General features: G+C 38.6%; 1 protein-coding gene across 1 annotated transcript in view; it reads left to right on the plus strand.

Moving 5' to 3' along the window:
* Window positions 1-13,404, plus strand: part of LOC104088912 (DNA gyrase subunit B, chloroplastic/mitochondrial) — a 35,428-nt gene extending 22,024 nt beyond the window's left edge. Inside the window, exons 10-21 of the mRNA XM_009593675.4 lie at window positions 1,127-1,197; window positions 1,418-1,559; window positions 3,059-3,157; window positions 3,280-3,408; window positions 3,538-3,652; window positions 10,594-10,661; window positions 10,977-11,090; window positions 11,171-11,287; window positions 11,438-11,491; window positions 11,576-11,681; window positions 12,309-12,439; window positions 12,602-13,404. Coding sequence (XP_009591970.1) covers window positions 1,127-1,197; window positions 1,418-1,559; window positions 3,059-3,157; window positions 3,280-3,408; window positions 3,538-3,652; window positions 10,594-10,661; window positions 10,977-11,090; window positions 11,171-11,287; window positions 11,438-11,491; window positions 11,576-11,681; window positions 12,309-12,439; window positions 12,602-12,670 — 1,215 coding nt within the window. The 3' untranslated portion in view covers window positions 12,671-13,404. The remainder of the gene's footprint in view (window positions 1-1,126; window positions 1,198-1,417; window positions 1,560-3,058; window positions 3,158-3,279; window positions 3,409-3,537; window positions 3,653-10,593; window positions 10,662-10,976; window positions 11,091-11,170; window positions 11,288-11,437; window positions 11,492-11,575; window positions 11,682-12,308; window positions 12,440-12,601) is intronic.
* Window positions 13,405-13,647: the final 243 nt, after the last annotated feature.

Raw genomic sequence — 13,647 nt, forward strand, 5'->3', positions numbered from 1 at the left:
ATTGGGGAGTAGAAGCATTACCTTTTTGAACTTCAATCCTCTTGAATTCGAGTTCTAGGTTTCTTTTCTCAACAATGATGTCTCAATCGAATATCTAATGATTTGAAGGGTTTACCCTGTTAATAAGGTGTTAGAGAATTGAAATTAACTCAGAATCATCATTAGAACTTACCTTGGTTGATGGAGGGACCTTGGAGAAACTTGGGTTCTTGAGAGCTCCCCTTTCTAGAGCAAGAGCAAATCTACGTGTTTGGGGTGTAGGGAACGAGGTACGGTTTAAATAAGTGTACACGTCTAAAAATTGAGGAGGAAATAAAAGTGGCTCGGATAGACATCGTCAACGCGGGGGCATCATCAGAGACGCCAAAATAAAAGTGCAAGGCGCCAAACTACACGGCCTTGCATCGTCAGGGGCGCTAAAGTTAGTGCTCTGGACAGTGCCTCGCACTGTCTAAAGCTGTGAGTTTTCATGGCCTTGCACTGTCTAAGGCTGGAAGACAGACCTTCCATAAACTTAGTCGATTCTATCGAATCTTATGCACCTCACTCTCCGTCTTGATTCCAAAACAACTATTTCCATCCATACTCATCCCGATAGGACTTCACATGTCTAAAATATCACATTAATACTCATTTAGCACATCCACACCTAATCCAAATTTTCGGAGTGTTACAAAAGGAGGACAAGCATTTTGGTAAACGGGGTATCTGTTCCGTGGTATCACGATCTACAGGTCTAGCACAAAAGCAATAGTATATCTGAATCAAGTCTGAAATCGGAATATCCTTGCTTCATCAGAAAAATCGAGTATGAAATCTGTCAGATAATGTTATGCATGTATATTTAACAATGACTTAAATTAATTACTGTCTTTGCCCCTAGGGCTTTGGTCCAGTGGTAAGAGCATAGAGCGTGATGTGTGGGTTAAGCACACATCACGGTTTCAAACCCTACCACAAACAAAAGGCTGGTATTTAAATGGAAAAGGGTAGAGGAGCGAACCCATTATTCACCGAAAACTGTGTTCCACTGGCTCTCGGAAATTTCTTGGTTATCAAAAATTTTCCGGTGATGCTTTTGTTGTATGAAGTCTATTAAGTAGTTCCTGACTTCTCTCTGCTCTAGAAACCACTTCATGATGTGCTGGGATTCAGAAAAGAAGCTGATGGAATCACGATTGATATGGCTCTTCAATGGTAAGATATCATATCTTTTTATCCTTCTATCCATCTTCCTCTGTTTACTCTTTTCTTTGTCAAGCATGGTTGGAATTAAAGCAACATATAATTTTTATGCTGCACCATGCCGTCATGCAGTGGTTGCATGGTTTTTTTCTTCCCAGCAATTGGTATGTATATGAATTGCATGTTAAGAGTGGTATGTTTTACACAGTTTCTTTTCTGTTTTTCATTGCAGGTGCTCAGATGCTTATTCAGACATGATGCTAGGTTATGCAAACAGCATACGGACAATTGATGGTGGCACTCACATAGATGGTGTGAAAGCTGCCCTAACAAGAACTCTCAACAATCTGGGGAAAAAGTTAAAGACAATCAAGGTTCGTTGAATTTAGGTTCATTGTTTCTTTTATTTCTGTTTGCTCCAACAAAAATCTGTGGTGTTTTTGTATCTCTCCAGCCTTTCCAGTCTGCTGATACAGCACCAAATATGTTGGAATTCTTTTGGTTTTCGCTTGCACTTCTGTCCGTTTGACCATGATTGCTTGGATGTGCATGCTACCCCTTGCAATAGCTTTGCTGGTTTCAATTGGGAAAAATACTCTGCACCTTGTGTTCACATTGGAGCTTTAGTGCCTTCAGAAACTTTAACTTCATAACCACCTTATGTTCTCATTGTTTGATGTCTACACGAGCTAGAGGATTATTCTAAAGTCGTACGAGTCTTTATCTGGATTACCACCTTTCGACCTAAAGACTTTGTAGTTATGTATAAGGAAATCACTTAAATTTATATAATAAAAAGTTTCCCTTTCAATAACTTAAAAATGAATCCATCCTTTGTTGACTACATTGTTTTTTGATAACCAAGAAATCCCCGCGAGCCAGTGGCACATGGTTCAAAACCTATCAAAAAATGGGCCGGCCCCTCTACCCTTTATTAACTACATATTAAGAGAAGAAAGTTTAAATAGTAGAGTTAATTGGAATATATTGAAAGTTGAGATGTGTAAATAGTGGTTTAGTTCTTGTCATATCAAGGTCACTATAACATTGAGTAGTATTAGTTTGGTTTTTTCACATTTCGATTTAGGAAAAGTGGTGAAATAAATGGAACAAGGAAGAATAATATTAGATAAGCACTGGGATGGAGTATATTATTAGGTGAATACAAGTGTGCAAAGTCAATGAACTTTGGCAGTGCTGACTTCAACTTTTAACAAAAATCTTCAGCTTGGAACTGCTTATATGCGGACATCTTCGAGAAGTATAGTAGCATTGCTTTCTGGACCATCACATAATCTTAGTCATGGGGGTCTTTTTACATCTGTTAGTTTTTCATTCAAATTATGAGTGTCGTAGACCAGAATGTAGGAGAAGGTTTTTTGTTCTTAAAATAAGTCCTAGTTAATCAATGCCTTCCAGAAAGAAAGAAAAAATGTTCTATTTGTTCAAAGAGGAAAAGACAAAAATTGAGGTTCAGTCCAAATCTCCAATTCTGCCTTCTGGAATTCGCTATTCACTGTTGATTGACTTCATTATTAGGAAAGATTTGATTCTGATTGAGAAAGATTTGATTCTGATTGAGATTTGATTTTATTCTGATTGATTGTAATTTATTTTCCTTCTTAAAATAGTCATAGGACTTAGTGTATAAATACCTTTGCTTAGGGATGTAAGAAATACACAGGAATACAAGAAGCCTTTTCTTCTTCTCAAAATCTACACACACTAATTGAGTGCAACCAAAATATTGGATCACCCTAAATCTGCAAAATCTGCAAAATCTGCTGTGTTAGCTTGATCTCTCTCTGTTTAATGTCTCAATAAGTAGGGATATTTGGGTTACTCTTAAGTTTTGTTCGTTTGTATTATTCAGGAGAAGGACATAAGCTTAAGTGGCGAGCATGTAAGAGAGGGATTAACCTGTGTTATTTCTGTTAAAGTTACGAATCCAGAATTTGAAGGACAAACTAAGGTATCTCTCTCCTTTCATGGTTGAAAAATTTGTTACAGTTTTTATGGTATAAAAGTTCTATGAAGCCTTAAAATTTCCAATTTTTGTGAGGCCGACATTGTTTACTATGTTTTCAATTGAAGACTAGGTTGGGAAATCCTGAGGTTAGAAAGGTGGTCGATCAGTCAGTTCAAGAGTATCTGACTGAGTATCTGGAATTGCATCCAGATGTGCTAGATTCAATTCTTTCCAAGTCACTAAATGCACTAAAGGTACCTAAGTTTGTTACATACACAAGACTGATCTTTGTAAGATTAAGCTGACTAAGTTGCCTGCTTGAGGACATCAATTGGTGTTATAAGAAATTATTTTACCTGCTGTATCTATTGCATCATATGCAGGCGGCTCTTGCAGCAAAGAGGGCTCGGGAGTTGGTGAGACAGAAAAGTGTCTTAAAATCATCCTCTCTTCCGGGGAAGCTTGCTGATTGTTCAGCCACAAATCCTGAAGAAGCTGGTAATTTACCTTATTATGGATTTTAAAACCAATGTGACATTTGGGTTAAACATTTAATTTTAGTTGCATGAAATATATAGGACCTTTCGCTGTAGAAAAGACTGAACGTCTGGCATGCTTCTGAGTGTAGCTCATGAATTTTGAGTGCAAACAATCTAATAAAGTAGTTATGGGCATCCGTTGTTAATAGGAATTAGGAAAGACCTTATTTCCATATTACTGCAATAGAGTTGGTTCTACTGCAATAGAGCTACCTTCCCGAAGATAGGGGTAAGGTCTGCGTACACACTACCCTCCCCAGACCTCACTTGTGTGATTTTACTGGGTCTTATGTTGTTGTTGTTGTTGTTGTAGAGTTGGTTCTATGTTGGTGGTGTTTTTGTCACTAGTAAGGAGATGTGCAATGTTCAGGCATCGTTGAGTTCTGAATTCTCATCTTGGGGGTTCTGAATTCTCATCTTGGGGGTTCTGAATTCTCATCTTGGGAGTTTAACTACCATAGATTATGTGAAGCATTTTTCATTGCGAATAGCTTTTCTTGGGAGGTCTTTATAGGAGCCTTATTTTGTGAGTATTTTTCAAGAGAAGTATGTGGATAGACAAACTTTTAAGTCTTTTTTTTGTGGGTGGGTGGGTTTAGTTAGCTAGCGTCTTGAATAGTCCTCCATGAAAAGCTTAGTAAAATTTCAAAAAGTTCTTGAGTGTCCTATTGCTTTATAATACTCTTTTGAGGTGCTATGCTAGAAATTTTCCAGAGCTAACTTTGGTTTTGACCACTCTTGAACTCCAAAGCCTTTCCTTTTCTTAGGTATTACTATAAACCTTGGAGTCCAGGATTCAAATTCTAGTAGAGACAAAAAAATGCTAGGTGATTATTTCTCATTTGCCTATGCCTTGGTAGGCAAAATTTTCAGATACTTGTGCTAGTGGGAGATAACAGATATCCAATGAGATAGTTGAGTTGCACGCTAGTTGGAAAGCACCATTGTGTCCGAAAAAGATCCTTAGGGAGACAACATACATTGGACAATTGGAATAAATACTGAACTATCACATTTTGGAGCACCGTAGTCAAATTTTAGAAAATGTAAGTAGCATGGCAAAAAGAAATATTTATCTTATGGGGCAAAAGATTTCTTGATAACGAGCCCTTTCTAGTATTCCTACTTCTTACGTGTTCTTGATGCACTTGCCAGTGACATCAGAAAAGCTGGAGAGATTGCGCTGGAACTTGTTGTGAAACTTCAACATTATTTCAATAGTAAACTACAAGGTACTGATATGAACAATGCAAGTTTAGGGGTGAAGGAAATGCTTTCAGTAAGGCCGTAATGGGAAAATGGATATGGAGATTTGGTCACGAAAGGCAGGGGCATGTTGGGGAGAGTGATCCCGAACAAGTACGAATTATAGGAGGGAGGGTGGAGGAATACTGTAATTTCCTTGCGGAGGAGGGATGTGGAGAGGAATAATGAAGATATAGGACGAAGTTTCTTAATCCATTAATTTCAAGGCAGAGAATTGAGCTTGGGTCGACTTTAGGAATCATAAGACTTGCGGGCAAGACTCTATTAAGGAACTTCCCAGCACTCTTTAGCGTCTCTTCACAACGAACACCAGGTGTCATACAAATGTACACAAAGGAAAGAGTCTTATGGGACTTGACATTTAGGAGAAATTTGCAAGACTGAAATTGAAGAACTCACAAGAGTCTTTTGGTGTAAACGTAAAATGACCAACTGAATTATGATACTTGGAAATGGGAAACATAGAGCAATGAACAATTTAATATGACTTCATTCTATCATGTATTCTTGAACAGAGATAACAAGGATTTCACATGCGGAACGATGTAGTTCTCTAAATCCCACGAGAACCTTTTTTTTTTTTTTTCTTTCTGTTTTTTGGTTGGCCGTGGTTCAATGAGAATGGATAAGAGGCTTGTGAGATTGACATAATGATGCCGGGATGATAATATTTCTGGAGCTAGCTCCTGACAAATATGAAGCCCATTGATACAAATTATGCCTTGGAATGATAGATATTTTTGAATCCACTTTGTATACGAACAAGGATATCATATGTAATTGTAACATTGAAATCAAGGAAAATTTAATCACAACCCTTTACCTAGGAAGTGTGCTTCTTTAAACAATGTTGGCCAGTAGAAGCCCGACTCTAACACTTTCGCAGCTGTCCGTACTCCCCCGAAATGGCCACCATATAGGGACGCGTGACAAGCCTGCAAAATAGAAGATTGGTCTATATCAAGAATACATCTCTGGATCATGTTATCAACACAAATCCTGAATAGATAAGGCTCATCCCAAAAGTACATGTGACAGTCACGGAAGAACTTTTTCTTTTGTACAGAGGAAAGGTCATAAGGGACAATACTGCTCGCCAGGTAGTTTGCAATGTCTGCATACCATGGCGCTACCTCAAGGCTTGTGGCCAACAATTGTTCATCCAGGAAGGTCTCCACGGTCTCTTCCACCTTAACCTTCTTCTCTGCTCCTTCCAGTCTGGATAAGTGATCAGCCACTTGGTTCTCCGTTCCCTTTCGGTCACGGATTTTCATGTCGAATTCTTGTAGTAGCAGCACCTATCAAATCAGGCGCGAGTTTGACTCCTTCTCAATTAGGTACCTGAGAGCAGCATGGTCAGTATAAACAATTACCTTTGAGCCTATCAGGTATGACCGGAACTTGTCAAATACGAACACCACTGCTAGCATCTCCTTCTCGGTCATGGTGTAGTTGAGTTGGGCACCGCTCAAGGTTCTACTTGCATAGTAGATTGGATGTATGACTTTATCTTTTCACTGTCCAAGAACTGCTTCCACAGCATAGTCGCTTGCATTAACATTAGCTCAAATGGTTGCTCCTAGTCAGGTGCAACTATAGTGGGTGCCGTCACCAACCTCTTCTTCAACTCCTCAAAAGCTACCTGCAATCATCAGAAAACACAAAGGGGTGATCTTTTTCAAGCAATTTACATAAAGGGTGAGCAATTTTGGAAAAATATTTTATAAACCGGCTGTAGAAGCCAGCATGACCAAGGAAACTTCTTATTGCTTTGACAGAAGTGGGTGGTGGTAACTTCTCTATCACATCAACTTTAGCGCGGGCCACTTCAAGGCCCTTACTTGACACTAGGTGTACCAAGACTATACCTTCATGTACCATAAAATGACACTTTTCCCAGTTTAGCACCAGATTAGTCTTCATACACCTCTTCAGCACTCTTCTCAGATTTACCAAGCAATCATCGAATGAGTTCCCCACCACTGAGAAATCATCCATGAAAACCTCCATTATATCCTCTACCATATCAGTAAAGATGGCCATCATGCACCTTTGGAATGTGGCAGATGCATTGCATAGGCCAAACGACATTCTCCGGAAAGCATAGATTCCATATGGATAGGTGAACGACGTTTTCTCCCTATTCTCCGGGGCAATAGAGATCTGGTTATACCCCGAGTATCCATCAACGAAGCGAAAGTGGGACTTCCCTGCCAATATATCTAATATCTGATCAATGAATGGCAAGGGAAAATGGTCTTTTCGGGTGGCCTTGTTCAATCTTCTGTAGTCCATATAGATTCGCCATCCCGTGACTGACCTTGTTGAGATCAAATCGTTCTTGTTTTGCATCACAGTCATTTCACCTTTCTTCAGAACACATTGAACTGCGCTCACCCAGTTGCTGTCTGAGATAGGGAAAAATGATGCCCGCATCTAACCACTTGATTATCTCTTTCTTCACCACTTCTTTCATATTCGGGTTCAGCCTTCTAAGCTGTTCTTTGGAAGAAGAAGGTTTAGCTTCGGTAGATTGTATGACGCTTTTTCTTATCTATTACTCCTCGAGTATGTTTTCAAATCTGGCCTATCCAAACGCCCAATAGTCTCCCCCATAATTCTTTCTCCAATTTCACTTTCCCTGTGATAATGTCATTAAGAGGTCCAATATTGGAACTGGGTAGAATCACCTCTCCCCCTGTAGAGGTGATGAGATAATACCTCTGTTTTAAAAGGCGTTTCTGGGGCGAGCCCTGGGGCAAGGCGTACCAAAAACGCCCCGGGGCGATGGCGTGGGGCGAAAGTCTCAAGAGGCGTACGCCCCGCCGGGGCGTACGGCCGGGGCGTACGCCGGGCGTTCAGGGAGCATTTTTTTTAGTAAGGAGTAAGCCCCGGAGACTTTTTCAAATTAAAATAAAATTTGTTGAATTAGTCCTTCATATAATACCCAAATTCTCAAAAATCAGTTTGGTAATTACTCAAAAGGTTTAAAAAGGAACAAAAACGTATTAAATTTAAAAGTAAAGACTTTTTTTATTGATTTAAGCCCTAATTCATGGTTTTTTCAATTTTTTATCTTGTCCGCTAGTCTGCTAATATCTCCCAAAAGCAACGAATATTTAATTTTTTTTACAAATAGAAAGAGAACTACATTTTTCTTCATAGCAGCAAATTCAAAGTTCAAATTGCAGGTTAATCATCCTTTTTGTTCTTCCATATAGAAAACTTTATTCTTTTAGACTCAAATTACTTGTACTTGTAAGTAACGTATAATAGATTGTTTTGATTAGTTTTTTGTGGGGATGGAGCACACATATATATAGTTTTTTTCAATTTTTATATAATTTTACCTGTTTATAAATATTAAATGTCATTATATTATTTTATAAAATATTAAAAATTAAATACCTATGGGGCTTACGCCCCGCGCCTCGGGGCTTACGCCCCGCTGAGGCATATGTAAAACGCCTTGCCTTACGCCCACGCCTTTTAAAACACTGGATAATACTTAATAAGGCTAAGATTCTCGAAATGTAACATCCATGCTAACAAAAGATCTCCTAGAGGGAGGATGATAACATTTGTGGCCTTTCTGTGTCGGAGAATTCCCAATGAAAACACATTCTATAGCTGTAAGATCAAGTTTTCTAGAATTCCTACTATGGGCAAAGCAAACACGCCCAAACACCGTAGGAGGTACAGTATATTCATTCTTACCCTTTAAAGCTTCCAGAGGACTTTGAAAATTGAGGGTTTAAAGTGGCATTCTGTTGATAAGAGAGGCAGCTACTAGAATAGCATCCCCCTAGTAAGGTTTTGGTAGATGCATGGTGAAATATAAGAGATCTTGCTACATCTGATAAATGCCTATTTTTTCTTTCAACGACCCCATTTTGTGCACTAGTATAAGGACAACTAGTCTGATGGATTATCTCATTGGACTCCAAATAAGCACCACATCTTTTATCCATGTATTCGCTACCATTGTCAGTTCTCAAAATTTTTATTTTGGCATCAAACTGAGTACACATCATCTTATAAAATGACTGAAAACAAGAGAAAACTTCACTTTTGACTTTGAACAAATATACCCAAGTCATCCTAGTGCAACAATCAATGAAAATAACAAACCATCGATTACCAGACAAAGAAACAGTTAGTCATAAACGGAATTATGCTTCTATTATCACTCATAGGATAAGAGTTTCTAGTATGCTTGGCATATTCACACGCATCACTGAACAAAGATTCAGATTGAGTCCTTGAGAACAAATCCGGATATAACTTCTTCAAAACAAAGAATGATGGGTGCCCTAACTATCTGTGCCGCTGTATTATTTCTTGGTTGATATCCTTAATTTTCCCAAAAAAGGCCTAACCAGAGTTTTGAATTCCCTCTAATATAAACAAGTCATCACGCAATCTACCACTGCCAATCCTTTTCCATGTTTGAAGATTCCGAAAAATACAATGATCGGGAAAGAACTCGATAGCTCTGGTGATGGTACTAATAGATAAAAGATTGACAGGGAACTCAGGGACATGGATCACAGATAATAGTTCAATATTAGGAGTACAAACGACAGAACCTGAGATAGGTATTAAAGAACCATTGACTATTCTGACATAATCTCGTTTGAGACACGGAGAATAGTTTTGAATGCCTTTAGTAGAGCCATTGCTGCCTTTTGAGGTAAGTTTTTCTCCCTCGCAGCACCGGGATTCCTAATCTCAGAAAGAGGTCGAGTTTTTTCCCGATCATAATGTGTGGTAAAACTGTGGAAAGTGAGGATATATGGTCCACGAAAAAGCAAAGTAGCAATTTTATCCTGTTAGCGTGTGTGTCAGATTTTACTCTCTCTAAGAGAGACTGTAAGATATTCTCCTTTATTTTTCTTTAGTAACAGTTTGAAGATTTGGAAAATATAATTTGAGGAAAAAAGATTAAGATTGTAAGTCAAAGTCTTGAAAATGAAAAAGTAATCGCTGGAGAATGGGGGAATTGAGGATCGCTAGAGAGGGGAATAGGGATGTAAGATGGCTTGATATGGTTTAGCATTCAAGTTAACAAGAAAATAAAAGTAACTTGGTCAATTCTCGCGCTCAAAAATGAGTTGGAGGCATGCATATTGCCATGTCAGATCCGGGTGTCTAAGAGACACATCCCTGCCTCATTGAGGTGTGTAAAGTAAAAGTATCTAATTGGCATGTACCTTTACCGAATAAAAAAAGAGTATCTAACTGCTATTTCGTGTCAATTCTGAGGGGCTATCTGGGTATTTGGCCAAAAAGGACATATGGAGTATTTGATAAAGAGGATATCATTTCATGGTTGAAAACCAATTTGTGTAATTAATTAAATTTCTCAAGGTAATTTAAAGTGTGATAGTATGTTAAGTGTGTCAAACATTGTGTATTATGAATAGAAGAGTCTCATGTAAAACCAGGATTGAGGGAGTAACATTTTGAAATGTAGCACCCAATATATGCGCTGATGTCAGGATCTTTCGTGTAATGTTTCTTTGATTGTGTAGTTGGGTAATGTGTCTTTCAGTATAGGCATGCATATAATGTAGTAATGGCAAAAGTTAACTGCCTTTTCTCAAAATCTTTTTTTCTTTTGAGATCTTTCAGAAATATTCATCGTTGAGGGTGATTCAGCTGGTGGAAGTGCAAAACAAGGTCGTGATCGGCGTTTTCAGGTAACTAAACTCGTTGGTGCTCTGTGAACAGTTATCCCTGTTATTCAGACAATGCTGTAGCTTACAAAAGTGCTGATGGAAGTTCTGCAACCTGATTCCCCACCTGACATCCTCATTGTGGCCAGAAAAGGAAAAAGGAATTGTTCAGCTGAAGCGTGAATAATGCATATTTACATTGGTCAAACATAGATCAAACTTATCTGGAGAAATTGTGCAGCAGAAGTGGCAATTAGAAGACTAATTTCTTACTGCATTCTAAGTTAATGGCATATTCTGACTGCAATGTAAATTATATCAGTTATTCATGTTTTGCAGGCTATACTTCCTTTAAGAGGCAAAATTTTGAATATTGAAAGAAAGGATGAAGCAGCTATGTATAAAAATGAAGAGATTCAAAATCTTATTCTTGGTTTAGGACTTGGAGTTAAGGTACTATGCTCATCTTTTAGGTTTGTGCAATGTGCTGTTTGTTCAGACTTTTTTTTCTCATTCAATCTTCTGCATCTCAGGGGGAGGATTTTAAAAAGGAAGCTCTCCGTTATCATAAAATCATAATTTTAACAGATGCTGATGTCGACGGTGCTCATATTCGAACGTTGTTGTTAACCTTTTTCTTCAGATATCAGGTGCGCCCCTTTCGTTGTTCTTCATGGTCTAATGAAACATCAACTAGAGTTTTTTGCTGGGATCTAACAGTTGAATTATGAAGGGAAATAATCAAGATGTCTAGTTGACTGTTTGGAGAACCTGATTGAGATATTCTTAAATTGTTGCAGAGAGCTCTTTTTGACGAAGGTTGCATATATGTTGGTGTTCCACCTCTCTACAAGGTTTATTTTCTTTCGGATGTTGTCTTAACAGATTATGTTTTTTATTGTCCACCAGGTTTTAATGTTCTATTTGGAATTTTTCAGGTTGAGAGGGGAAAACAAGTATACTACTGCTATGATGATGCAGAACTTAAAAAGGTCCAGCGTTCCTTCCCTTCAAATGCATCATATAACATACAGAGATTCAAAGGTGAGATATGAAAAATGACATGTTTTGGCTTTTTGGATTTGAAGACAGCGTATTCCATATGAGATATGTTCAGTTTGGAATGCATATCCCGATATTATCGAAGAGTTCGCCATACTTTTTAGCCAGCTAAATGAGGGCCCCCAGAACAAATGGCAAAAACCAATTTAGATAACCTTAGGGAGTTTGTGGAAAGAGAAAGCCTTGCTGCATGAACATTGGCACAAAAAAAGCATTTGCTCAGATTTGGGGCCTTGTATCCTACTCATAGCTTTTGAGGGCAGCATGGCCTCCCCAACTTTTGATGTTGTCTGTGAGAGTTAGACATGGGAAGAAAGAATTTCTTGTATTCATTTGTGTCTTACATTAGCCCTATTTATATAGGGTGTTTACATAGTACTAAACCCTTCTCTACCAATGTGGGACACTATACATACTACTATACACATTAACTCTCTAACCTTCTCTATTGGATGCTTTCTTTTCTATTAATGAATGTGATTGTTGTTTTTAGTGTTTTTTTTCCAGCAATGTCGGATACACTACTTACGCATCTCTTATACATACACATGCAAGGTCTTCTAAACCTCCCTTGTTCAATTCATGTGATGTGTATGGAAATATTTTCAGGATTGGGGGAGATGATGCCAGCCCAGCTATGGGAAACAACAATGAACCCGGAGACTAGGCTGTTAAAGCAATTAGTGGTGGAGGACGCAGCTGAGGCAAATGTTGTCTTCTCTTCACTTATGGGATCCAGGGTATGTCTCTTTCTTTTCTGCATGAAGTGTTAGGCTGAATCTTTTCTTATTGGAGCAGACTTAATGCATTTCCTTTTAATAACTATGGTGGATTGTCCATCTCTTTCCACTCTTTTGCTATTGGCTCGCTTTTATTACCCATCTCCCTTTTGGCAAATACAGGTTGATATTAGGAAGCAACTTATACAAAATTCAGCGAGCATGATGAACCTTGAGCAACTGGATATATGAATGTGATGGCAGGGCTTTTGTGGCACTTGATTTTCCGATTCTCCCTGGAAAGCAGACAAGGATTTCAATTACCAGTATTAAGTACCTTGACATGCATCACAGGATCTTGTCCTCTCTTGTTTATTTTTTGCTTTCCATAGTATTCACTCTTGTCCAATGGAATTTAACTTATTTAGTTAGCAATGTAACATAATGGTTGATGTAAGTAATGAGCTCTAGGAATTTGTCCCTTAGTCAATGAGTTGTTGCTGGTCAGACTGATCTACTGATGAGCGATGACTCTCTGTCATTCTCTAGGATATATGAAAGAAGTATGACGTGAGATGATTGACGAAAAATGTAATGTCTCGGGTGAGACGACCTAGCTGATCGGGCCGTGATCGGACGCCATGCCGCACACATGGTGGTAACTGTGCTGGAAATTATAAACTGAAAAAGGTAATGTCTCGGGTGAGATAGCCTAGCCGATCGGGCCGTGATTGGACGCCATGCCGTACACATGGTGTTAACTGTGCTGGAAATTATAATGAAATTGTGGTTATGGTTGATGTCTCAAATGAGACGACCTAGCCGATCGGGTTGAGATCGGACTCCGTGTAAGAATACAGAGGTATTGTGAATTGTGGAGTATCGGCACTAAAGATCACCCAACCTAATAACATGGAAATTGACTTGAAAACTTATGTGATCCTTAACTTAATGTTTTAATATTATTTGAAGCTTGTATTGAATCCTTGACTGTTTCCCTTGTATTATTATTCATTCTATTGAGATGATGTTAAGCTACACATACTAGTGCTATTTGACGGTACTAACGTCCCTTTGCCGGGGGCGCTGCATCTTTAAATGGATGCAGGTGGTTACATAGCAGGCAGTGTTGATCAACGTTAGTGGCATATCCTTTTCCCAGCAGACTTGGTGAGCCCCACTTCATCCCGGGGTCACGTATTGTATCTTTTGATCATTTTATTATCGCA

This window comes from Nicotiana tomentosiformis, chromosome 12, assembly GCF_000390325.3.
Source record: "Nicotiana tomentosiformis chromosome 12, ASM39032v3, whole genome shotgun sequence".
NCBI classification, from domain to species: domain Eukaryota; kingdom Viridiplantae; phylum Streptophyta; class Magnoliopsida; order Solanales; family Solanaceae; genus Nicotiana; species Nicotiana tomentosiformis.